Source organism: Hakea prostrata, chromosome 2, assembly GCF_041222555.1.
Source record: "Hakea prostrata isolate BN-2017 chromosome 2, UWA_Hpros_2, whole genome shotgun sequence".
NCBI classification, from domain to species: Eukaryota; Viridiplantae; Streptophyta; class Magnoliopsida; order Proteales; family Proteaceae; genus Hakea; species Hakea prostrata.
The window spans coordinates 61525025-61550970 of NC_142601.1; the positions used below are offsets into that span (position 1 = coordinate 61525025).

The 25946-nt window shown below is 38.0% G+C and overlaps 2 protein-coding genes and 1 long non-coding RNA gene across 3 annotated transcripts; 2 read left to right on the top strand and 1 right to left on the bottom strand.

Annotated features, from left to right (window-relative positions):
* The first annotated feature begins 228 nt into the window (after window positions 1–228).
* Window positions 229–23611, top strand: LOC149025444 (putative LRR receptor-like serine/threonine-protein kinase At1g53440). Its single transcript, XM_089145673.1, is given in 25 exon segments — window positions 229–553; window positions 688–856; window positions 965–1036; window positions 1133–1201; window positions 1445–1516; window positions 1627–1698; window positions 2441–2512; window positions 2602–2673; window positions 2828–2899; window positions 3017–3094; window positions 3218–3292; window positions 18276–18344; window positions 18635–18703; window positions 18902–18967; window positions 19057–19095; window positions 19185–19234; window positions 19361–19734; window positions 19948–20146; window positions 20226–20354; window positions 21574–21683; window positions 21971–22181; window positions 22313–22550; window positions 22943–23093; window positions 23206–23529; window positions 23531–23611. Coding segments are annotated over 25 exon segments (3069 nt in total). The 5' UTR covers window positions 229–417.
* Window positions 7856–10038, top strand: LOC149025445 (uncharacterized). The gene is made up of 3 exons (XR_016171737.1): window positions 7856–8439; window positions 8534–8943; window positions 9020–10038. It is a non-coding gene; the product is annotated as an uncharacterized LOC149025445 (long non-coding RNA).
* LOC149025446 (uncharacterized) lies at window positions 23539–25610 on the bottom strand. Its single transcript, XM_089145672.1, has 3 exons — window positions 24824–25610; window positions 24342–24452; window positions 23539–24183 (listed from the first exon to the last, which is right to left on the bottom strand). Exons 1-3 carry the CDS (start codon window positions 25038–25040, stop codon window positions 24056–24058), a joined length of 456 nt encoding a protein of 151 aa, XP_089001798.1. The 5' UTR covers window positions 25041–25610; the 3' UTR covers window positions 23539–24055.
* Between the last annotated feature and the right edge of the window lie 336 nt (window positions 25611–25946).

Here is a 25946-nt window from a genome sequence, read left to right on the forward strand (position 1 = left end):
ATAATAAGACGATTTAAAGGATAACTACCCATAGCAAAAAAAAAAAAAAAAAAAAAAAAAAACGTACCATGTTGCCATTTTTTTATTATTATTATTTTATTATTATATTTTGCCCAAATACGTTGCCAATCCTTTGCCGTGTTCTTTACTTGTAAGGCTTTTGCATTAACTACTGATATGATCAAAGTCTACGCATGACTTTTTAAGGGCTAGACATGAATGGCTTATGCAAAATCCATGATTTTCTGTAATAATCAAGTTGTTGTCTATATTACTGGCAACTCAGTGTTCATGAAGGGACTAGATAGAGTAATGAGCCAAGGGAAGTTGTTACGTGTGCTTTGTGGCATTAGTGCATAAGCAACTAGCTCAATTGTAGGGGATCGAAGAAAATAGTTGACGAGGAGCTAGCAGTTAATGGCGATGAGACCTGGAATTCATGATCATGCACTTGCAAACACCAAGGTTTTATGGGTTCTTCTCATCGTTGTTGTTTTGTTGAATTGCTTCGCTTTGTTGATATCTGAAGCTCAAATCTTACCGGATGAAGAAGGTGAATATCTAGCAACAATATATAACACAATAACTTATCAGTGCTAGCTACAAGTACTCTTTTTCTTTCTCCTAGATTGATCCAAGTGAAATATTTTTTCTTGAGAATTGAATTGTTTCCTTTGATGTTAACAGTACAAGCACTCAAAACGATAGCAGCAAAATTGGAGAATCGATATTGGAATGTCAGCTCAAGTTCGTGTAGTGGTGGTGTAGGTTTAAATGTGAGCTTTGGGTCCACGGACACGATCAAGAGCAGTGTCACTTGTAATTGCTCCACCACTGTTTGCCACGTCACGAATATGTAACATTTCTAATTAACTTCAAATATTGTTTCAATCATCTTAATTTGCTTTTAAACATTCTTATTAACTAATTCCCTCTAATTCTTTGAGATTTGTTTGAATTTCAGTCAATTATGGGGGTTGAACCTCACTGTGTTTTGCCCTGAAGAGTTCGCAGATCTTCCCTATTTGCAAGAAATGTAAATTATCATCTTCTCTTCTCTTCTTTACTTAAATAATTGAACTTTTGAGATCATCGATCACACATATGACATATGGCGGATTCCATTTGTCAGCAACCTAGTCATGAACTGTTTGAGTGGATCAATCCCTCTTCGTTGGACTCAAATCCCTCTCGTCATCATGTAATTATCTTTCTAACTCCTCTCTTTTGTTTTCTTTTCTTCTTTCTTTTCTTTTCTTTTCTTTTTCTTTTTCTTTTTTCTTTCTTCTTCTTCTTCTTCTTTTTTTTTTTTTTCTTTTTCTTTTTTCTTTTCTTTTTTTTTTCTTTTTCTTTTTTTTTTTTTTTTTTTTTAAGAATCGTTTAGTTAGGATTTGGAAATCTAACCTGACCGATGTTTGGAGTTGGGAACATTAATTAATTGTAGACGTCTTTGGGGAAACCGTATCAGTGGATCAATTCCTAAGGAGATTGGTAACATCACTTCGCTGGAGCAACTGTGAGTATCAATACGATACATAGCCTAATCAATTAACTCCTTTGAAGGCCAAACTGATTTTATAATTATTATTATTATTATTTTCTAATTCAAATGGTCACTCCCTGCAGGATCTTGAATTCTAACCAACTTGAAGGAACCCTTCCTCCAGAGCTTGGTAATTTGCGTCGGTTGAAGATATTGTGAGCTTTCTCTTCTCTAGCTTCTACATGTTCATTCCATTATTTCCATCGATCAAGAAATTAAGATTACTTTTTAATTGGAGCCCCTTGAGGTTTGGCTCAGGTCACTCTTGTCAAAGAAAATTAACAAGGAAAAAACAAAAAATGAAAAGTTCCAAGTAATTAACAACAACATGCATGTTTGGGGAATCTACAAGAGCCGTATGAGGCAAAAAAGAGCAGATATCACATCAATGCAGATGGCTTTCCAAATCTGATCTAAAGATCGAGATTTGGTAGAAAATCTATGGAAGTATCGGTCGGTCCCTCTGGATATGATAGATGCAAGCCCTTAGAAATGGCTTCCTAATAGTCCTCACTGATCGAAGAATCTCCAAAAGCATAACCAAATCAATACGTGGCACTCAATGTCTAGGGGCTATGGGTGCCTAGATCTAGCCCAAATAAGGGAGAAGGCAAAGAGCCAAATGAGATGAATGAATGGGCACATAGGAAAAGGTAAGGTATAGTATGGTCCCATCATTGGTACAGAAGATGCAAGAGATCGAGAAGATTTACCAATCTATTGATTTGATTGCAGACTAATAATGTTGATGAAGAAATAATTAGAGTTATGTAATTATTTTGTTGTACCTTTATATATTATCATCATCGACATCAACTTTTATTTATATATATTGACTAGTACTGTTACCATTTCAAATGAAGTCATTAATTGTATACAGATTTCTTACTCTTGCAGCGATGTTTCTGCAAACAATTTCACAGGAATTATACCGGAAACATATGGAAACCTTAAAAGCTTGGAAGCATTGTAAGTTTGGGTAGTTGTTTGAACAGTTATATAAAATTTTGAAATAATGAATGCCTGATCGATCAAATTAACTTGCTATTAATTTGCAGTTGGATACAGGGGACTGGAATCTCTGGGAAGATCCCTAACTTTATTGGAAATTGGACTAGACTTGATACACTGTATGTACCAGAACCTTTCGTCTGTTTTCTTCATTTGATAAATTTTGAACAAATCTGACAAGGATTAATCTTGCTATTATTATATAAGAATTGAGTATCTTATATATGTTGCCTTCATCATTCTGGGATTTTGCAAACTGCATGTCTATGGCAGTGAAATGCAGGGAACTTCCATGGAGGGCCCTGTTCCTCCTAACATCTCCTTCATGAAAAGCCTAATTTATTTGTAAGTATACTTGCTTATAGATCCAACTTCTAAAGTTGTTATACTTAATCAACCTGAATATATATTGAAGGATCAACAAAGATTTGGTTAATTTGTTGCATTAATTTTGAATATCAGGAGGGTGTCTGATCTTCATGCGACAAATATGACTTTTCCTTTCCCTGACTTGCAAAATTTGACAAATATAACGGAATTGTGAGTTTTCCCGCTTCAATTGAAGAAATTTATTGACTTGAAGAATTTGATATTAGCTTAGCTTATGCCAGTTTGTTTATGGTTCTGTGTGATAATGAGTACTTGCTTTCTTTGGTGGTGTAGGATACTGAGAAATTGCTCTCTTATGGGTTCAATCCCAGAATACATTGGAAAACTGATGCCAAATTTGTGGACTCTGTAAGTTTCAGTATTGAATCTTCAACTTCTTCCCTTTTGACTAAGCTAATTATGTTCTTGTCCATGGATCTACTAAGTGATAGTTATCAAAAATCAGTGTTTGTATATTGTTGATACGGAATCTCGCTCGTTCTTCCCTGTCACGATCATGCAAAATACGAGCTCGACCTTGTATGGTCGAGGTACGTCTCCGACGAGCAAGTCAGTACCAATGATATGGTCTCAACTACTCAATAGAGAATTCAAGTAATTGATCACACAGAATATAAATACCCCCCCCCCATAGCGTTTACCTGAGGTGCTTATATAACTTTAGATATCAAAGTTAGACTCTGAATATAACTCTAAGAAGAGTTGTGATAGGAAAGTAACTCTATAAAGAGTTCTTTACCTGCCTTGTCTTTCTTCAAAGTTGGTGGACATTAGAAGTTCGTCTTGACCGGGCTCTCTTGGATACGTGGTCAGTCCTACCATAGATACCTGGTCGAACCACTCTCATCAGAATTAAGTGGTCGGACCGTTCAAGCCTCATTTTAGACCGGAATATATGTAATGACCATTTATACCATTAACATAAGCCCCCCAGTCCATTGAGATTGAGAACCATGTGCTCGATTTAATGGATTAATTTTATTCCCGTAGATAGAGAGCTTGTTTGGAACGGCCATAGTGTTTTCTCGAAAACTGTAACGTCTCACTTATGAGCAGCCGTCATTTGGGCACATATCTCAATGCACGTTCTTCGAAGTCTGTATGCGGTCGCCACGTGTCCGAATTGTCGTGTCGCATTAAGTGTTTCGATGATGACGAAGAGACTTTTCAACTCCACCGTACACATGTTGGTTATTATGCACCATTGGATTTGAGTATGTTAGAATGTAGAAGTTTTGACCGTTGATGGCATATTTATACTAGCCCTTAGATTGGAATCTATGGCTGTGTATTTATATGCTTTCCTCCTTCTTCTATTTACTGCTCATTTCTACTTTCGTTTTTTCATTTCATCCCTGCTTCTTCTTCTTCTCTGTAACTGTTGCGAAACGAGAGTTGGGCTTTGGTGTTAGTGCTTCAATCTCTTCGCTCCTCTTCAAACAAGTAAGCTTCTTCATCGCTTTCTCCTTTCCTTTCTGTATTTGGTTGGATGAAAACCTTATTTTTTGCAGTTTCTTATAGGCTTTTTTTTGTGTTGTTTTTCTCTGTTCTTTGTCTGTGCTTTCCCTTTGTTTTTCTACTTTAAACTTCTATGATAACTTTAGAAGACCATGGTGATAGTGAAGAGAGGTTCTTTAGGTTTGAAACCCAGAAAGAAAGTAGATGACAATCCTTCAGTTTCTGCCTTTGCTACCAATAAATCCGAACACCCTGCAAATCCTGGGCATAGCTCTAGTGGTCGTTCCGATGACACTTATGAAACAATATCTGATCGTGAACACACTAGTAATGACGAGATAGAAACTGAATCCCAACCTGAAGTAGTAGGTAGGAGTGCTCAGGCTCGTTTTAAGGCTGAGAGGCAAAGGTGGAAGGATAGTTTGACTTTAGAAGAGTATACTGTAGAGAAGAATAAAGAGCTTACTCCCGACCATATAGATTATGATCTGTACTCAACTGGCCCTGATTTTCTTCCCTCTTTAATGACCGAAGAAAGGTTGGACTACCTCTGTCAAAAATATGAAATACCATCCGTGTCACACCCCACCCAGCCGGATCCGGTCATTACCCGAATGCCCGTGGGGGTGATACACCGCAAGATCTAGGTTCAGTGACAAATCCATACAAAACATGATATAGCATAATTAAATGGACAAGAATAAATCAAGTTTATCATACTAAGTTATCAAAACCGAAATAATGGTTACAATCATCCATTACTTCAAAATAAAAATATAACATCAGAGTTTTTAAAAGAAAAGAGAGTAATTTTCAACGCAGCGGAAAACTAAAGTATACTAGTTCTCTAATGGAATCCCACCCAAAAGAATAGTCTTGATACTGGCATGAAGCTCCATGTGCGTCAACTTCTTCTTCGGTCACTCCTTCAAGAAGATATACTAGCAACGAATCCTCCATTTGGAAGAAGTCCTCATAACCTGCAGTATAATCTAATAGAAAAAGACATATAAAAGGAATGAGTTCAACAGAACTCAGTGAGGTCAACTCAACATCATATCACACATTCATTTTCAAGATTTCACACCACACATATAACATGAATATCAATAATGTAATTAATGACAATGATATGATATGTGAATAATTATGCTCCTAACTCTATCATGAAGTCTCTATGGTAGACACGCATTAAGTCACACACCAGTCTTCTTTGGGAGGTCTCATCACTCTTCCCTCACAGCTCTGATGCACGTCTGTTGGGTTCTCCGCGGTTGTTGTGTAAAGTCCTGTCAAGCCATGGTTAGGGATTAGGTCACCACTCTCTCACATCACCATTGGTATAAGATCTGGCGCGTGTCAAGGATAATCTTAGGCCCAATGCAAAGTCATATGGTCTCATACTACATATGGTCCGGATATCTCCCCTCACGCCTAGTGCTCTGTTGGTTCAATACCTTCCCACCTATGAATGGAATCCTCAATGAAGGCATCTGTTGGACCCCATTCATTAACCCAGTGGTCATCCACATATAATGGACAGGATGATCTCCATGTCCTCTCACAGGTCATTTCACTGGTCTTGAGCGTCCATGAGCCATTATCTATTATATGCAACCCTACCTCTCTATGATGATAGTGGGCCTGCTTGACATACAGGACCCAGCCACTAACATCACGGGTTAACCGGCTTCAATACCCCTGCCGAAAGGGTAGTAGTACTCATGAGGTCACCTAACCAAACACTTCTAGACATGCCCTAAATATGTAAATTAGTAATCGGGAAAGAGCCAAGGGCACCATAGGAATGCGTCCCATACCGCCTCCTTTGGTATCCTATGGCAAAAATGCCAAAAAAACATTCCCCATTCCCAACCACAATATAAGCAATCATATAATAGCACTAGGGCAATGGGTGAACCCACAACCCTAGTAGAAAATACAAGGTAGAAGAAATAATAATATTTCTCCTCTCATACAATCACATTCCATTTCATAACAACAATAATAGATTTCAAAGCAAGGAGCAACATCAGAAGTAATAATAAACATAAATCATAGCAATTCATATTTAACAAAAGACATAAAATAACCACAAGATAATACTAAAGCAATACAAGATATCAATAATGAAAAGTAACTGACATCATTACACATGTAATATAAAGTTAAGTATATTCCTCACCTTTTACTTTGTTCTTCCTTCAAATCCAAGAATCTACTCCCACAAATTAGTGATTAAAGATATATTAACCTATTCATGCAAAAGAAATAATTATCACAAATTAGAGCCAATTTGGGTTTCAAAGGATATCCTAAAATCTTCCCACAAAAACCCAAATATGAAAACTAGGTTAAAAAGGGGTAGTTCTCAACCTCACTAGTGAATGGTCTTTAATTCGCCACCAACTCGAAGTTTAAACGAAACGAAATTTTGGGGAAAGCTAATTGACAACAAAAGGATCTTACGGGTACCTTCAATTTTATTAAATTTGACCCATCTCAAAAAGCCCCAAATTTGACTCTCATAAATCACCCGTGGGTGATCCAGAGAGTCAAATTCTAAAATCTTTTGCAAGAGGATAAAACATTACTCCCAAACTCAAGGGAAACATTAATATAAGAAAATATAAGCATCTAGGGTACCTATCATTATTCCCTTTCATAGATCCGATCCCTCAATAGAAGAGAAAAGATATCACTCCCACAAACTAGGAAGGGACATTAATACAATAAAGGAAAGCAACCAAGATACCTAACAACCTTCCCTTTCAAGATTCCTCAAAAGGAAAGGAGAGAAAATACTCACAAAATTGTGAGTAAGAGAAGCATTAAAGAAAACTAACCTTTCGTAACAATTTGCAAAGATTCGGATCACAGGCACATTCGGAAGAATGGAAATCGCTCCTCTCTTTCGTTTCTCCTTTTCTCCAAAGTTTCCGCTTCTTTCTAGCCTCCAAAAATGCATTTACGGATGAGATAAAACATAAATAGGGTTTAAAAATCCGAATTTCCAATTTTGCCCCTAAATAGAAACTAGGGTGGGGGTTGGTTCACCTAAACGGCTCAAACTTCTGGCTCATGGTTGGACCCCCAAACGAACTCCAATTTTGATGATCTTTGGCTCGTTGGAAAGGTCTTTCGACGATCTTCGATTTGATACATTATTTGCATCAATCGGATTCTCCATCACTGATCTAAAAATATTCCAAAATTATCATTTTTACACTATCGAGACTAATCTTCTCTCTTCACTTAAACTCTAGGAGAGTTTTTGAGTCATTATAAGGGTCATCTACCAACATTTGTTTAATTTCCAATCCTTCGGGTTCGAATTGAATGGTCCACAATTGTCGCCGAATCAAGGCCCAGGTTCTCGGTCTTAAAACCACGAGTTAAAAGGGTAGAAATCTGGGGGATTTCACAATCCGACTATGTCCTTCGAGTCCCGACCTCCTTTGAACGGGCTAATTCTCCTCGACCAGGGGAGTTTGCTCTTTATGAAGATGCTTTGAAGAGCGGCTTTCGTCTTCCTGTTCACCCTTTGTTTAGGGAAATAATGAATCATTTTCGAATGTGTCCGGGGATGTTCGTGCCGAACAGCTGGAGAAATGTGATATGTTTTTGGGGGTTCTGTCAGGGTAAAAATGTAGGAGTCGGAGCAACTCTTCCTCTCTTCCTCCACTTTTTTATGACAAAAAAACAAGAACAAGATGGATGGTTCTATCTGTCCAAACGGACTGCCTCCCAATGTGGCTGGTCTGGGAATTTCGTCGGTACTGGCACTCTCTCGTCCAATACCAGAGGATGGCGTCCTAAATATTTCTTCGTCAAACCCCCTTCTGCCCCTTCTTTTCCAATACACTGGGTCCGAGGACCAATTGAAGGGTCAAATGATTATCCTGTTTTAACTGAAGCCGAGAAGCGTGCTAGGGAAAGGATTGTTCGACTTCCATCCCAGGATAGGAACATGTTTGTTGTTCATGGCTATTGCCCGGAATATCCCAATGTGCTTCGTCATTGGGGTTTCCTGCCCGGTGAGTCATACTTGTGTTTTTGTGTATCTATACACTTTTGTATATGTTCTTGACTATCTTCTTTTGATCGGGATTGACCTGTTCGTTTTTCCAGTGTTGCTTAGTCGAGCAGCCTGTTCCCGATCAGCTGATGAAGATATGGAAGAGGTGGAAGCCAAAATACCCACCAAGCCTGATCGTGCTCGGTCCGATAAGAAGAAACAGATACTTTCCTCTTCAGCTTCGAAAAGGTTAGTTGGTGTGTCTGACTTACCTCCACGACCGAGCAAGAAAAATGCGGGAACATCTTTGGTCAGCTGGTTCGGGAGTAAGCGTGGACGCGTCTCCTTTTAAAGAATCACCGAGCACTCAGCTTCCTGATCCACCGCTAAGCTCGTATGTTTTGAATAACAATGTCAATGGTACCGAGGTTGCCAAGGCATGGTTGCCGAGAGCCTTGCTTCCTACCGATCAAAAATTTCTTCAGAAAATTGGTCCAGACCGGACTCAAGATATTATGACCAGGTATTACCTTTAACATATTGACTTGTTCGAACATTTCTTTACGGAATGATTTATAATCATCTTTGTCTCATGACAGATTACTATGTGCCTTGACTCAAGCTTGGGGAGGAAATTTGGAGTCTGCTCAGAGAGATCAGTCAACCATTCATCATCTTGATGAGAAAATCAAGGATATGACTCGTCGGTTCGAACTCCTAGTTGCGGAGAATGTTAGTTTGAAAGAAGAGAAAACAATCTCCAACACTCGTGTGAAGTCTGCCAAGGAGAGATAGCTGATCTTGAGCTTGAGAATGTAAGGCTTAAGCAATCTTTGGAGGCTAAAGATGTTTCTTTTGCGAAGCTCGAGCAAGAGAAGGAGGAAAAAGATCAATGTATAAGAGATATGTCCGACCAACTTTCTCAAACTTGTCCTGCTTCCTTTGAGAACCTTACCGATGACTTAAAGCATGATGTGATTCGTCGTTGGGTTCGTACGAAAGGATGTATGGATTTTGTCGCCAAGGTGGCAGCTCCCGGCTTCAAGTATGGTCAGCAAGATGCTTACTCGAACATTGTTGACAAGTTCCTGAAAATTAATCTTTAGCCTTTGTAGAGATTTATTGACCCTGGCATATTTGATGACTTGAAGCTTCCCCGTCCTTCATGGGCGGTTGGCAAAAAACCTTTTGCTTTGCCGAAGAAGGTGGATGTCTGGGATTTTCTAAACTCCGATTGGGAACCGGCCCCTGAGGAGGAAGATGATGCCGGTCCTTTAACTAACACAGAAGCCATGGCTACCGACCAGGGACTTTTGGACGATGCGAATGCCACTCAGAAGTGTTCGTCTGATGTACCACCCGTGTAGTCCCTTTTCTTTTGGTCGGTCATTTGATATGTAAACCCTTTTATTACTGGTGCTAACTTTAAAGCAATGTTTTGGTAAGGCTTTGTAATGATACTCTTTATTTTGAACAAGTGTTCTTGCTCGGTACTGATAATGAATTATTTTCATTTGTTCGGTAGAGCTTGATTGTTTGTTCATGGCATGCATTTGTATCATTCCGAGCCATGATGTTCGGTATAGTAGGGTTTGTTCGGTCATGGACTAAGTGTCTATTCGTCAACAATTGCTCGTTCATAACCCCTACCTCCCGGGCACGATAACTTGGTATGATTTTTGAAGTTTTTCGTGCCTAATGAGTGTTAGGTCTTTATTGCCTATTGATTTTATGTCTTTTCTGCCTAAGTTGTATCTTAGGTCTTTTATGCCTTAAGATTCATAGGGCCTTCCTAAGAATCTCAGGTCTTTTCTGCCTGAGAGCTTCAGGTCTTTTCTAGCGTCTTGTTGAAGTTGAGTAGTAATTTGTACGAATGTCTTTATTTATATATATAAAAGCCAATCCGAATCCTTGGGATTATGAATCTCCCATGTTGCCTACACATTTGAAATAAATAGCAAGACTGAAGTAAATAACAAAATTTGTCGTGTTTGTGACGCTCTTGGAGACTATGCTTATTGATAGTATTTCCGGAGATTGTTTGAATTCCATGATCGAGGGATCTTATCACTCGTTTCTGGATCTTGTAAATGATATGCTCCAGGGGCGACTTGTCGAATGACTATGTATGGTCCCTCCCAATTTGGGGATAATTTCCCTTGATTGGTTGGATCTGAGGTGGCCGTTCGGCAAAGCACTAGTTCACCGGGCAAGTATTGTTCATTCCAAACCTTGGCATTATAATATGTCGCTATCCTTCGCTGATATTCTTCGAGTCGGAATTGGGCTTTATCTCTTACCTCATCAATCAGATCCAGATTGGCTCGCATTCCTTCAATGTTTGCCTCTTCTTTGAATTCTATTTCCCAAAGTGATCCAATTTGGATTTCTACTGGGACTCTAGCCTCTGCTTCATATGCTAGTCGGAATGGTGATTCTCCAGTGGTCGTCCTGGGAGTTGTTCGGTACGACCACAATACACTAGGTAGTTCGTCTACCCATCTCCCTTTGAGCTGGTCGAGCCTCTTCTTGAGCCCATCGAGCATGGTTCTGTTAGTAACCTCAACCTGGCCATTACTTTGGGGATATGCCACTGAGGAAAATATGTGCTCGATCCCTTGTTCTTTACAAAATGTTGAGAATGCTGCATTCTCAAATTGTTTTCCATGGTCAGTTACTAATATTTTTGGAACTCCATATCTGTATGATATGTTATGCTTGACGAAGTGCTTCATCTGCTCGGTATTGATAGTTGCAAGGGTTTCAGCTTCTACCCACTTTGTAAAATAGTCTACTGCCACTACCAAGTATTCTCTACCTCCTGACGCTTTAGGTAACTTCCCTACCAAGTCTATTCCCCACCTTGCGAAAGGTATTGGGGATAGAATTGATGTCAAAGGAACTGCGGGGATGTGAGAGACTTTTGCATGTGCCTGGCATTTGTCGCATGTCTTTGGCATCTTCTTCTAAGGTCGGCCAATAGAATCCTTGGCGTAAAATTGTATTAGAGAGTGTTCGGGATCCCACGTGAGATCCGCAAATCCCTTCGTGCACTTCTCTTAAAACATTTGTAGCTTCTAGTGGTCCCAAGCATCTTAGCAATGGTCGGGTGAAGGATCTTTTGTATAATAGTCCATCCCTGATCGTGAACCGAGTTGCTCTTTGTCTTATTGCTCGAGCAATTTTTTGGTCTTCTGGGAGTTGGTCGTTCTCAAGATAATGTATGATCGGCTCCATCCAACCCTGCTTGGTTGAGATTTGCATGTGGTTGACCTGGTTTATGCTGGGGCTATCAAGCTCTTCAAGGTAGATCACTGGTGCTTGGACATCCATTCCTTCCGTGGCCAAGCGAGATAATGAGTCAGCCTGGTCGTTTTCAGCCCTTGGTACTTGAGTTATCTCTAACTCTTTAAAGTACTGTTTGTACTTGTTGACCAGGTTCAGGTATTTCTCCATTCTTCTTTCTTTGGCTTCATAGACTCCCTTCACCTAATTGACTATTAGCTGTGAGTCACTTTTGATTTCTAGATGTTGAATGCCTAGAGCTTTGGCCATTCTGAGTCTTGCTAACATGGCTTCATATTCAACTTCATTGTTGGATTCTTTAAACTTGAAACGAAGGGCATATTTTATTTCAAATCCCCCTGGACTCTTCATCAATAGGCCTACTCCGCTTCCCTGTGAATTGCTCGATCCGTCCACGAACAAAGTCCATCTTTTGACTGATTCTTCCCCTTGCTCATTCTCATTCTGGCCTGTTTCTTGTATTTCAACAATGAAGTCTGCCAGGGATTGAGCTTTTTGGTCGGGGCTTGAATTCTATTTGATGCTCACTTAATTCTACCGCCCATGTCACCATTCTTCCCGCCAGGTCTAGTCGGTGAAGGATCTTTTTGAGTGGTAAGTTCATCATCACCGTAAGTGGAGCTTCCTGGCCGCTACAACTAGTGCCAAAGCTTGTTTGTCCACTTCTGGATAGCGAGTCTCGGCGTCATTTAGAACATGACTGATATAATAGACAGGTTGTTATATATTATCTTCTTCTTGTACGAGAACCGCACTAACCGCCATCGATGAAGCGGCTAAATATAGTTGCAGCTCCTTCTTGCTGGTCGGCATCATGAGCAAAGGTGGTCGGGATAGTTTCTCTTTTAGTTCTTCGAATGCTCCCTGACACTCGTCATTCCAGATGTTGCCTTTATGATTTGCTACCTGCTTTAAAGCTTTGAAGAATGGCAGGCACTATCCCCTGATCTAGAAATGAATATGTTCAGCGCTGCCACTCGACCAGTTAGGCATTGAACTTCTCTGATGGTTCTGGGTGCTTTCATGTCCAAGATTGCTTTGATTTTCTCAGGATTGGCTTCGATTCCTCTTTGAGACACCATGAATCCGAGGAATTTTCCAGAAGACACCCCGAAAGCGCACTTTTCAGGGTTAAGCTTCATCTTGTATTTTCGAAGCACTTTGAATACTTCGGCTAGGTCATTCAAATGATCTTTCTTTGATATGCTTTTTACCAGCATGTCATCCACATATACCTCCATGTTCTAGCCAGTTTGATGTGTGAAGATTTTATTTACTGCCCTTTGATATGTTGCTCCCGCATTTTTTAGACCAAAAGGCATTACTTTATAGTAATAGTTGTCCCTGTCAGTCATGAATGTTGTATGTTTTTCATCTTCAGGGTGCATGAGGATCTGATTGTATCCTGAATATGCATCCATAAAACTGAGCATTTCATGCTCGGCTGTTGCATCTATGAGAAGATCGATCCGTGGATGTGGATAGTGATCCTTCAGGCAAGCTTTGTTGAGGTCTATGTAATCAGTACACATCCGCCACTTCCCGTTCGCTTTTTTGACCATCACCACATTAGCCAGCCACTTTGGGTGGTCTGTACGCTTTATGAAGCCAGATTGTCTTAGCTTTTGTACTTCAGTTTGAATGGCTTCATGCTTTTCAACGGCGAAATTTCTTCTTTTTTGAACCACCGGAATTGCCTGTGGATCGATACATAGTTTGTGCTCGGCAACCTCCCTGTCAATCCCTGGCATGTCTTCAGCCGACCAAGCGAATACATCAGAATTTTTCTTTAGAAACTCGGTAAGCTCTGATTTGAAGTTTGCTTCTTGTTCGGCACCGATCATGGTGCCTTGTTCCTCCTGGTCGGGATTGAGGTGGATTCTTTCTAGCTCTTCCACGGGTTCGGCTCTTTGCAAAGTTTCTTCATCGCGATCGTCCTTGACTTCGATAGTCATGGTCGAGTTTGTCCTTCTCTTCTTTCGCATGTAGTTGTTGTAACTTTGCCGGCTCCTTTTCTGGTCGGCCAGACATTCTCCAACTCCCTTCGTGGTCAGGAATTTCATCTTCATGTGTAGCGAGGAGACCACTGCTTCGAGCGCCAGAGGGGTTGGTCGTCCTATGATAGCATTATATGCCGACAAGTCTCGTACAACCATAAAATTGGTTTGTACGATCCTATCTCTTGGGTGCTCTCCGATCCGTAGCTCTAATCGAATCGTTCCTTCTGCTCGGGTGGATGATCCTGTGAAACCATAAAGCTGGGTTTCGCATGGAATGAGCATATTCTCTTTCAACTTCATCTTTTTGAAAGCCTCCAATGATAATATGTCTATTGATGACCCAGTATCCACTAGAACTCTATGGACTTCAGTTCCTTCTAGGAGAACTTTGACTACTAGGGCATCATCATGAGGTATTGTGATGTCCCGTAGATCCTTGGAAGAAAAAGTAATTGGCTCAATAGATATATTTTTATTGGTTTCAGTATTCCCAATGTATCGTACTTTTATCTTTGTTTGTTGACTTGATTCTTCTGCCGGACCACCAAATACAGTATATACTGGACTTCTTTTCCTTTGACCTTCATCTGCCTTAGGTCGGCGTTTGGCCGGACTTCTTCTTTCTTCCCTATAGTCCGATCTTTCTCTCTTCAAGGCAGATTTTTCTTGTGGTCGGCCTTCTTGCTTAGGTTGTATGAATCTCTTCAAGTGTCCTCGGGAAATCAGATTTCCGATCTCCATCTTTAGATTTTTGCAATCGTCCATCCAATGACCGTGATCCTTATGATATTCACAATATTTTTGCTTATCACGTTTTCCCAGTGGTGCTCGAATTTTATCCGGCCTCTTCAGAAGCCCTTAACCTTTGATTTGCATCAAGATTTATGATATCCTTGCATTTAGTGGGAGATTACTGATCTCTTGATTTTTTGGGGGTTCTGCTCGACCATTCCTGGTCGAGCTTATCCCTAGCATCCTGGTCGGAGTTGCTCATTCACGACTGTTCCTTCTTTCAGCCCTAGGCTCTCTCTTTCGAGATTCTAGGGTTTTCGAAATTTCCGCTTGTTTATGGCATCTTTCGTTCAGTTCTGCATATGTTTTCGGCATATCCAAAAGTAGTCGCTCTAGCAATCCTTCATGAGTAATTCCTTGGTACAACGCATGGAAAGCAATTTTTTCGTCCATGCTTTCAATCTGCATGGTAAGGTTGTTGAATCTTTGAAGAAAATTTCGTATAGACTCCGTCCGACCTTGTTTTATAGCAAACAAAGTATCCTCTTTTTTCTTCATTCCGACCCTGCTCTGGAAGCGTAATACGAACACTCGACCTAACTGATCGAAACTCTTAATCAAGCCGCTTGGTAGCACCAAGAACCAATCTAATGCAGAACCGGTCAGAGAGGCAGCGAAACTTTGGCACATGGCTGCCTCGCTATGCTTATAGATTGACATGGTCGACTTGTAGCGAGTGATGTGATGTTTTGGACATCGCGATCCGTCGAACAATATAAAAGTAGGGCATTTGAAGCTTTTTGGTATTTCTGCTTCGGAGATAGCTTGGATGAAAGGATCCTCCTTTAGAAAAGCATATAGCTCATCTTTGTTTGGATCCTTTGACTTCTTTAGCTTCTCGTCTAATTCTTTGATTTGTTTGCTCATGTGCTCCTCACGTTTGCTCGGTCTGGGCTCGCTTCTTTTGTCTTTTGGTTCTTTGAGCGGATTGTTGCTGCTACCTCGATCGTTGTCCTCGTCGATCAGAGGATCCTTACTCGGAATTTCTTTTTCAGTTGCTCGGGATTTCTCGCCTACCTTCTCTTTTAACTTTTGTCCGTTTACTTGAGATGGTCGAGGCGTTTGATCGGGAATGATTAAGAGGTTACTCTTGCTTCTCTCCAGTACTTTCTAAGTTTCTTTAGGTTCTGCAGTCAGGGCAATTATATGACACATGGCCATCCTGATTAGTTCATTCAGGGAGGATATCTCCTTTCGAAGCTCTATTTGTTCCTTCTGGAGTACCCCAACCTGATTTGCCAATGTGCCTTGCTGCGAGTGTTCGGAGTTTTTCTCCTCCTGTTCGGGGTTTTTCTCCCCCTGTTCGGGATTTCCCGGAATTTCAGGTGGAGGATCTCCCTTAGAAACATCATCATCAACCTCCTTCTCGATCACGATCTTTGATCTTGGTCGTCCCATGACTTTTCGATGCAGTTCCCACAGACGGCGCCAATTGTTGATACAGAATCTCGCTCGTTCTTCCCTGTCACGATCCTGCAAAATACGAGCTCGACCTTGTATGGTCGAGGTACGTCTCCGACGAGCAAGTCAGTACCAATGATATGATCTCAACTACTCAATAGAGAATTCAAGTAATTGATCACACAGAATATGAATACCCCCCGCCCTTGTGTTTACCTGAGGTGCTTATATAACTGTAGATATTAGAGTTAGACTCTGAATATAACTCTAAGAAGATTTGTGATAGGAAAGTAACTCTATAAAGAGTTCTTTACCTGCCTTGTCTTTCTTCAAAGTTGGTGGACATTAGAAGTTCGTCTTGACCGGGCTCTCTTGGATACATGGTCCGTCCTACCATAGATACCTGGTCGAACCACTCTCATCAGAATTAAGTGGTCGGACCGTTCAAGCCTCATTTTAGAATGGAATATATGTAATGACCATTTATACCATTAACATATATATATATATATATATATATATATATATATATATATATATTCTGTTTCACATTCTTATTTAAAATTGATTGAATAAATAATGTACCATGGTGACAAATTAAGGTGGTGGTTTGTTAAGAGGTCATGATTTGACATTTCCTTATGATTTTACCTTTATTGAATTCTCATAATTAATGTTATCAGAGTTCAGAATCACAAAAACTTAAGCAATCTACAACCTTTAAGGATTGTGGTAATATGTTACATGAAAATTATATAAGACCTATCTAATATTATTCTTTGGCAAGAACCACCAATTGAAGGAGTATGCCAACTTCACTTGATTTAGAGTTTACAATATTGCAGATTTGGGTTCTGCATATGGATAGAGTTGTGCCAAATTGTCCCTCTCTTTAAGGTTCTAGAGGCCCCATATTGGTGCTAATGGTATACTAGCCAATCAATCCCCAAGGTAATACAACCCTAAAATGTGAGGCTATCTAATAGTGTTGTACTCCTTAACTAGGTCACCCAAGCATGGTGCAATATCTTGATCTCGAGGCTCATCTCAATTACTTAAAACCTAGAGTTGTCTTGAGATCTAGGCAACCCAAAATTGTGTGTTGGCTTGACATCTCCTCAAGATCTCATTGAGTTGGTGGAATTTTTTTCTCAACTTGAGGCTCCAACTCAAGGGTTATTAGGGGGTCATTTGGGACTTGATGTTCAACATGTTTTGACCCTTCTAAACACACTGGTGACCTTAGATTATGAGATTAAAAAAATTAAATGTGAATTCCACTTCAAACCCCAACTTGAAAACCACTATGCTGAAGTGAAACCTTAAAACCCATTGTACACATCATATACTCATATATTAATGCCAAAAGTTCAAAATTCAAACATATTTAACATACCACCCATGTTTATAGTTCAAAGTACAAAGTCTTGTTCACCAAACATAAATTACAAAGTCTAAATCATCAAAGTTACAAATCAAGAGTCGAGACTCGAGACTATAGGTGCTAACTACATAATCTCATCTTGCTAAATGGAAATAGTGAGATTTGCGAGTTCATGTACTATACGTCCAAGAATATTTAAGGTTGAACTCAATGAGACACGAGCAATGAAGAGGGATAAACCCATTAGAAAAACGAAGATGGGATTATCTTAAAACATTGTTAAAATGGGTTTATTAATCTCCTATTTATAGGGGAAGAGACCAGAAAGAAGTTTGTCAAACATATGCTCAAACACCATGGCTTTTCCACAAGACATACTTATGCCTATTATGGAGAAATAATATTTTCTAACAAAATAAACCACCCCATCAGACTTTTGGTTAATTTCAGTTGTATCTTATATTGTTCTAGTGTATGACAATCATAAATAGTTTATTATAGAAACAACTTTTTGTCATGGTGCTAATTTGAATACAAGAGCAGATTATTCGTTACGAAGGTTAACTCTGTCTAGGTGCATATTTTTTAAGGCTGATATGTATTTTGTCTTTGGATGATTTGCTTTGCCTTTCCCAAATATTATCTTGTGGTTGTTAAATTTGATCTCATTACTATCAAAACACAAGGCAAAATCACTTCAAGGATTTGAGACTAAACTAATAACCCAACAAAAGTTCCATTAATTTCACATTTAATATCAAAGGCAGTTTGACTACTAGCAATAATTTCATTGATTTATTATCTTAAATCAATATTCTCTGTAGACACATCAAGTGAATGTCTTCTTGGGCTTAAATTGCTAAATTTAATTTTGTATTGATTAGATGTATCATAAGTCCATTAAATTACACTATATGGACAATCTTTTATAGTTATGTTCTGAAGGGATTTGTTTTTTTCTATCATTTGTAGAGACCTGAGCTTCAACAAGTTGACGGGTCACATTCCAGATTTTCAGAGTTCAACGAATTTACGATTCTTGTATGTAGAACAAAATTTTTAATTTGTATATTTTATTTTTATATGTCATTATTTCATTTTATTCACTTCTGATTATAGACTGTAGATTGGTAAAATTAATCAAAGAAAATGTACATCCCATTATTTCTTGTTATCTATGATTAGCACTTCATTAAACTTTCTTGCTTGTATAGTCCACGGTCTATAGAATAAACACAATAATTCAACTTTTGTTATCAATGATTTCTCTTAATATATCAATGAATTTTTTTTTATTTTTACGGTGGGCACTATAATGTTTATGGACATAGATTTCTGACTAACAATTTGCTGACTGGAGAAGTGCCACAGTGGTTGTTTACAAGAGACTACATAAAAGCGTGAGTATTTCTCCTCTTCAAAAGTTTCAGGGTATGGTTAATAGGATCTTTTAACTTCAATTGACTTGCCTGTTTGATGAATTTTTCACTTGATATATATATAGAAATTATCTCATGTATTTCGACATGTTCTATCTTTTTTCTCGTTTTTTAACCAAGAACTACAGTACCATAACATGATGCTACTTTATCAATCAGTGATTTATCCTACAACAATTTTACTGGATACGCTCCGCAAACCAACTGTGAACAACAAACTACATTGTATATTCAGTACCCTATATTATCTTCTTCCACTTTAATATGCAACAAATGATTTTCTTATTTCCCTAATGGAGTTGGTCTGTAAACAGGAAAACAATTGCCAGTTATTCATTTTCAGAAAACAATTCGTAAGTTTTTTATTTTTTCCTCGAATGTTATTTTTATTGATTACTAAATCTTGTGAAGAAACTAAATTCATCTAGAGAACCTTTTGCAGAGTTGACTGGTGCTTGAAGAAGGACCTCCCTTGCTATGGAAAACCTAAGTGTAATTGTACAACCTGTTTACATTTTTAGATGACAAAACATTAGAACCTTTATAAGGGGTTTACAAGTGATTGATAGGAAATAATCATATATGAATACATCTCTCTGATTCTAGCTACCCACGCAGATCATTCATTGTTTATCAATTGCGGAGGTCCGTCAACAAATTTTGATGGGGAGGCCTATGAACAAGATTTAACACCTCAATTGGATGCTTCAGCATCATACATCTGTCACACTAATAGATGGGCTTCTAGCATTACAGGAATCTTTTGGAATACTAACGATGATCTGTATTTGACCACAAACTCATCAGTGTTGAAAATGACTGATCCATCCATATATATGACCGCTCGAATTGCTCCGATCTCACTAAGATATTATGGCCATTGCTTACAAAGTGGTAGTTATACAGTGCGTCTCCACTTTGCTGAAATAATCTTTACGGAAGACCAGACATTCAATAGCCTTGGCAGGCGTATATTTGATGTATCAATCCAAGTGAGTGAGTGACAATCGCCATCGTTAGTATTTTGTTTATCTTGTCACTTAGTTTCTCTCAAGAAACTATGTTCTTGTTCCATTACTTTTTTCCTCTTAACATGTTTCTCGAATGTATGTTACAATTAACTTTTCAGCTAATTCCTAAAAAACATTGATAATCATTTTTCCCCCTTTTTACACAATCTCCAATATTCTTTTGCTTTTTTGCAGGGAGAAATATGTTTGAAGGATTTTAATATTGCACAAGAAGCTAATGGGTCTGGTAAGAGCATCATTAAGGAATTTAACGATGTTACTATCAGTGGAAGTACTTTGGAGATCCACCTCTTCTGGTCTGGAAAAGGGACTAGTGAAATTCCCCACAGAGGAGTATTTGGACCCCTAATATCAGCTATTTCAGTGACGCCAAGTATGACACTTGTTCACTTTCTATTTTCCCCATTCTTCGCACTTCTCATTGTGATACTACAACTTGCTTGATTGTGCAGATTTTGAGTCTGGACTTTCGGTTGGAGTAATCATCAGTATCGTTGTTGCTTCATGTGTCCTCATAGCATTGATTTTACTAACTCTTTGGGTGAAAGGTTGCTTCGGAGGGAAGGATCTTGATGACAAAGGTTGGACAAATGGATCATCCATGTGTTTGTAATGCAATGCATTATTCTAACAGCATTCCTAGAATATGCTTCATTTCTAATTGAAACGTAAAATTGATATGAAACTACATTTCAATTAGAAATCTTGGTTATTATTTACAGTTAGAAAAGGTAATGTGTTAAATATAGATAGGGAAGAGGTCGTGGAGCTAATGGGAAAGGAATAAAACTAGAAAATGTTAGGGTTTCAGTATTAGTAACAAAATAAAAATAATTTATTTTGGAACAGTTTTAGGTTGAAACAAGGGTTATTGGTTGAGAGAACAATACCAAGCCACAAACATTAATAGTCAAGATGCTTATCACATATTTAAGGGCTCATATAAATATCCACTATTTTTTTGTGATAATAAAGTGGTTACTTTCAACCTAGTATTCATGAAATAACTAAACACGTTGAAATCCATTGTAATATTGTGTGGATGTAGTTATGTAGAAAATAAATGTGACTCCATTCGTTTCCTTTGTCAAACAAGTGGGTGATATGTTTATCAAGCCTTTTATCTAATCTTACCTTCTAGAAAGATTGATCCAAGTGGGGTGTGGATGATCTATATGCTCTAGCTTGAGGGATAATGTTTGGCCATTAAGTGTGTCCCTCTAGTATTATTGTCTTGGCAGTAATATGTTAGTTGATGTCACAATAAAGGGTTTTTGATGTGATAATTGTTTTTGTATTTTCTTTAGTTTCTTTCATCATGTAATTGCTAATTAGTTTTTTGTACTTATAGTAAGTTCCCTACTTATAGTCTACCTTCCCTTGGCTTATAACTTTGTTTATAAATAAATGGTAGTCTAACCACAATAACTCCCAGATTGAGTATATCGTGATTCTATTTATTTGCTCTCTTGTCTTCAAGTCTTTATTTTTTATTAGTTCTTGGTCTATGCTCTAATATTGTATTAGAACTTCTATATGCTCTCGTTTACTTCACATGTCTACTCTTACGCTTTATTAATTTATTGGTTTGATCACTAGTTTTTATGCATTTCACGCATATCATATCCTCATATTGGTATCACATGTTCTCACATACATGCATGCTCTGTATTTATAAAAACTAATATCTATGCAAAATGTTTATAGATGCCATATGACACATATCATTAACTGGATATATTATGTATCATTATAGCTTCATTTATGTAAGGAATATTACTAATTCTGTTAAACTTAAAGCCATAGAGCTACAAACAGGTCACTTCAGTTTGAGACAAATTGTGGCTGCAACTGGGAATTTTGATGCTTCAAATAAGATAGGTGAAGGTGGGTTTGGGCCTGTATATAAGGTATGTCAGTGTTCAAATCTTTGACTCACCCTTGTTACTTGTCACCGTCAATTTATATCTTATTTTGTGGGTTGAACATTTAAATTAATCTGATAGCAGCGTGCTGCAACACTTTGATGTTGTTAATTTGCTTTAGTCTTCAATAGGAAAGACGAAAATGTAGGATGTAAATGAAAAGTTTAAGTAAGGTTGGGGAATAGAAAAGAAAAGAAAAGCATTTTTATTTCAAATTTTACCTTGTCTATTTCGGAGAAATAGTGATTCAAATTTTACTTATGTTGTCTTAGGGTATACTATCTGATGGTAAGGTTATCGCTGTCAAGCAGCTTTCTTCCAAGTCCAAGCAAGGGAACCGTGAATTTTTAAATGAAATAGGCATGATCTCTACTTTACAACACCCAAATCTTGTGAAGCTTTATGGATGTTGTACTGAAGGAAACCAGCTGTTATTGATTTATGAGTATATGGAGAATAATAGTTTAGCCCGTGCACTATTTGGTAAATCCTATACTATCACCGTGAATAATGTTTACTCTTTTAGTAAATGAATGATAGTCACTGACATGGTCTATAATAGGTTTGCACAAGAATTTATAGCTAAATGGTGATTAGTTGTAATTTGCATTTAGGTTTTGAAGATCAAAGAATGTACCTAAACTGGCCGACAAGGCTCAAGATTTGCTTGGGGATAGCACAAGGTCTAGATTATCTTCATGAAAAATCAAGATTGAAAATTGTCCATAGAGATATAAAAGCAGCTAATGTGCTGCTTGACAAGGATCTTAATGCTAAGATTTCGGACTTTGGTTTAGCTAAACTTGATGAAGAGGAGAATACCCATATTAACACTCGAATAGCTGGAACTATGTGAGTAGTTTCTTTCTTTCTTACTCTTCTTTTTTGCATATGAATATAGTTGTCAGATATCATAGCCTAAGAACTACCTATCCATTCAGGCATTTTCTTATGTCAAGTTGATAACATACGTTTTTCTTTCACTAGTTTATGTTGATTATTTTGCTATCTTTTAAGATAAAAATGTATGTTCTAGACTTCATCTATTATACATTGATTTATTAGGTCGCTGTCTTACATTATTTTTTTATATTTCTTTTTTTTTATTTTTTTTTTTTATATAAAAATGATTATATTATATATTATTTTTGTTATTTATTTTTTTTTTTTCGACCATTTTAGTGGGGATTTTTTTGTTTTGTTTTAAAAAAAAATTTTAGTACCATAAAATTTTAATTTTGTAGAGGATATATGGCCCCTGAATATGCGATGAGGGGTTATTTGACGGACAAAGCAGATGTTTACAGCTTTGGAGTTGTAGTGCTAGAGATTGTCAGTGGAAGAAGCAACACAAGTTACAGGCCAAGAGAGGATTTTGTTTACCTTCTTGATTGGGTAAATTAAGTAACCTCAATTTTATTTTTTAATGGAAAGAAGAAGAATGCTGCTGCACCTGCATGGTTGTCTACGTAGCTTTATCTTGATATATACATTTCTCTTCTCACAGGCTTATGTCTTACAAGAGCAAGGAAATCTGATAGAACTCGTGGATCCAATCCTTGGGTCAAACTACCAAAAAGATGAGGCAATGAGGATGTTGAATCTAGCTCTTTTATGCACAAATCCGTCCCCTTCTCTCAGGCCTGCTATGTCTGCTGTGGTGAGCATGCTTCGAGGCAAAATTGCAGTTGAAGCACCTGTTGTAAAGTGCAGCAGCACCACTACTGAGGATTTGAGGTTTAAGGCCTTTGAAAAGCTTTCATTGGAAAATCAAACAACATATTATTCATGCACTTCCCAAGAGAGCCATTCACAAATGAATGTGTCTTGGGACTGATTCTTTGATGTCTTCTCAGAGCCAACGAACTGAACGAAGGTCCTCAGAAATCAAGCTTCTCCCTGATCCAGAGTGACTACAGAAAGAGACACAAATTTGCTTCAAGCATTATATGTGACATTAAGGTCGGACAGAAGATTTCATAACCTTGAATTAAAAAATTATTGTAAGCATCTTAATTGGAACCAAGTAATAGTTTCGGGAAAATTAAATGACTAGTTACTTCTAAATTTTCTTTACAGAAGTAATCACTCAATGATTCGATTAATAAAATTAGCTAAATTTGACTTTAAGTTCACAAAACTAATTAAAACACTGAAGTTCTCAGTGCAGGAAGTTATCTATCTATATACATGGTTTGGTTCAAGGATATACAGTTTTCACATTCTGCTTCTACTTGAGATCTGAACAGGCTCTCAACACCACCATACGATTTTACAGAAACTTGCCTCTGTTGAATGTGTAGATGAGACCAATAATTTTGCACTTCCTTACCAACAAGAAGGAAGGAAATAACGCATTATCTTGCTCTCTTACAAGGAGAGGTTGTGACCATCTCGTCTTCTCTGGAACGCTTCAACGAGTAGCCGCAAGTGAATTGTTTAGCTGAGGTGACACTGGATGGGCTATGTTCTCTCTCTTGAAAACCTGAAAATACCCCAAAAGAACACATTATTATCTAAACAGTGTGAACCAGTGAGGAAAATCTAAGCATCAGTTCATCCAATCAATTCAACAAAGCTATCATTAGCAATAGAAAACAAAATTGCAGAACCATGTAAACTTTCAGTGGCAATAGATTGGACCTGAGTTTGTCTGATCCATCTTTGTTCGCTTGACCAGATTTACATTCTCTAGCCATGACTTCCTTTTAACACCCAGGGCATTGCACTTAACTACTAGATCAACATGTTCCCCTGAAAAAATAACAGAAAAATACTGATATCATCAGAAAATTATTCATCTGCAAATGATAAAAGGAGCATCCAAGTGCAGGAGGCTCCCGCTACAGCAGGTTCCAGGTGAGGCAAATGTATGTAGCTTTGTCCCCACGTCTTGGATAGGCTATCTCCAAGTTTTGGACTTGCAACCTGAAGGTTGCAATAGCACAACTTAACCGCTGCATCGATCTTTGGCCACAATTGGCACTTACATTACCTAAGTTTTGGATTTGATTTTTTTTTTTTTTTTTTTTTGGGGGGGGGGGGGTGGGTGGTTGGCATTAAAGGGAGAGGGGAACATAGAACACATTACCGGATGCTACTGCTACAATAAATTAACTTTGTACCTGATCTTCTTTTCTTCTCCAGCAGCTTATCATCTTCAACTGGGGGCTTTCGTTTATCACAAAGCCCACTGTGTTCATTTGTTTGATGATCGTTTTGTTCACCTGAAGGGTCATGTGATCCTGAAAAGATGCAACTTGGGTTAACAAATCTGATGTTTGATAAATTCAGCACGATGAATACTGTATATAAAGGGGAAGTATTAGGCATTGAGAACATTATGATACATCAGTTATACAAGGCATCTCTGCCACCACATTAACTAGCATCATATTAAAGTTTGAAGCATGTAGCCAGAAAAGTAAAATCTCAATTATTTTTCAGTAAACAAGAATAAAACTGGAAGAGCATATATGATCAGAAATTTTGACGCCATTAAGTCATTGCCCGAAAGGTCCATGACTCCATTGTCAACAAAAGTATATGAATTGATAAATTATTAGAAGTAAATGTTAGCTTTCCATATTGGAAAAACATATGTACTTGAAGGTACAAAAGTCATCAACACCACCATTGTAATAATTTGCAGCAGGAAATTAGTTATCAATCAATACCCTTGAAAGCAGCTTCCAGAGTACTTATAAAACAGATCACCTATCAACATCAGTACAACATATCTTTTGCAAACGCCAACTTATTTGAGTCACTAAGGATCTAATTTAAGTTCATGTAAAACCTACTCTGTTGAACACCCTGCATTGATTGTCAAATAGGCTGAAAAACCCAACACCCTTCATTATAAGTGTTGATGGATTACAGCAGGCAAAGGCAGTACGTAAATCAAAAAAGTTTTATATCAAGTTATTTCTTTAGTTTGGGGGGGGGGGGGAACTCGATACCTTTTCTACCTCATAATTTAGTGAAAGATAAGATTGAGCATATAATCAAATAGATTAAATCATAAGAAATTCATTATCCAACCTAGAAAACTGAGAAATCCCCACTTTTATTCTTTGCCTTCTTGAGAAGTCCTGGATCGTTAAATTGCAGTTTGAAAATGAATAGGAAAACAAAAGAAAAAATATATAAAATTACTATCTTCAGAAGCTGCAACAGATTTGAATCTCTTGCCCATCTAGTTAATAAAAATCTATTCTGGAGGAAAAACCACACATATTTGGGAAT

Excerpts from the sequence above, each read along its gene's own strand:
- LOC149025446 (XM_089145672.1), bottom strand. The coding sequence starts at position 25,040 with ATGTTCTCAATGCCTAATACTTCCCCTTTATATACAGTATTCATCGTG. Across the intron at positions 24,453-24,823 it reads GGAGAAGAAAAGAAGATCAG|GGGAACATGTTGATCTAGTA; the intron begins GTACAAAGTTAA and ends TTATTTTTTCAG. Across the intron at positions 24,184-24,341 it reads GATGGATCAGACAAACTCAG|GTTTTCAAGAGAGAGAACAT; the intron begins GTCCAATCTATT and ends GGGTATTTTCAG.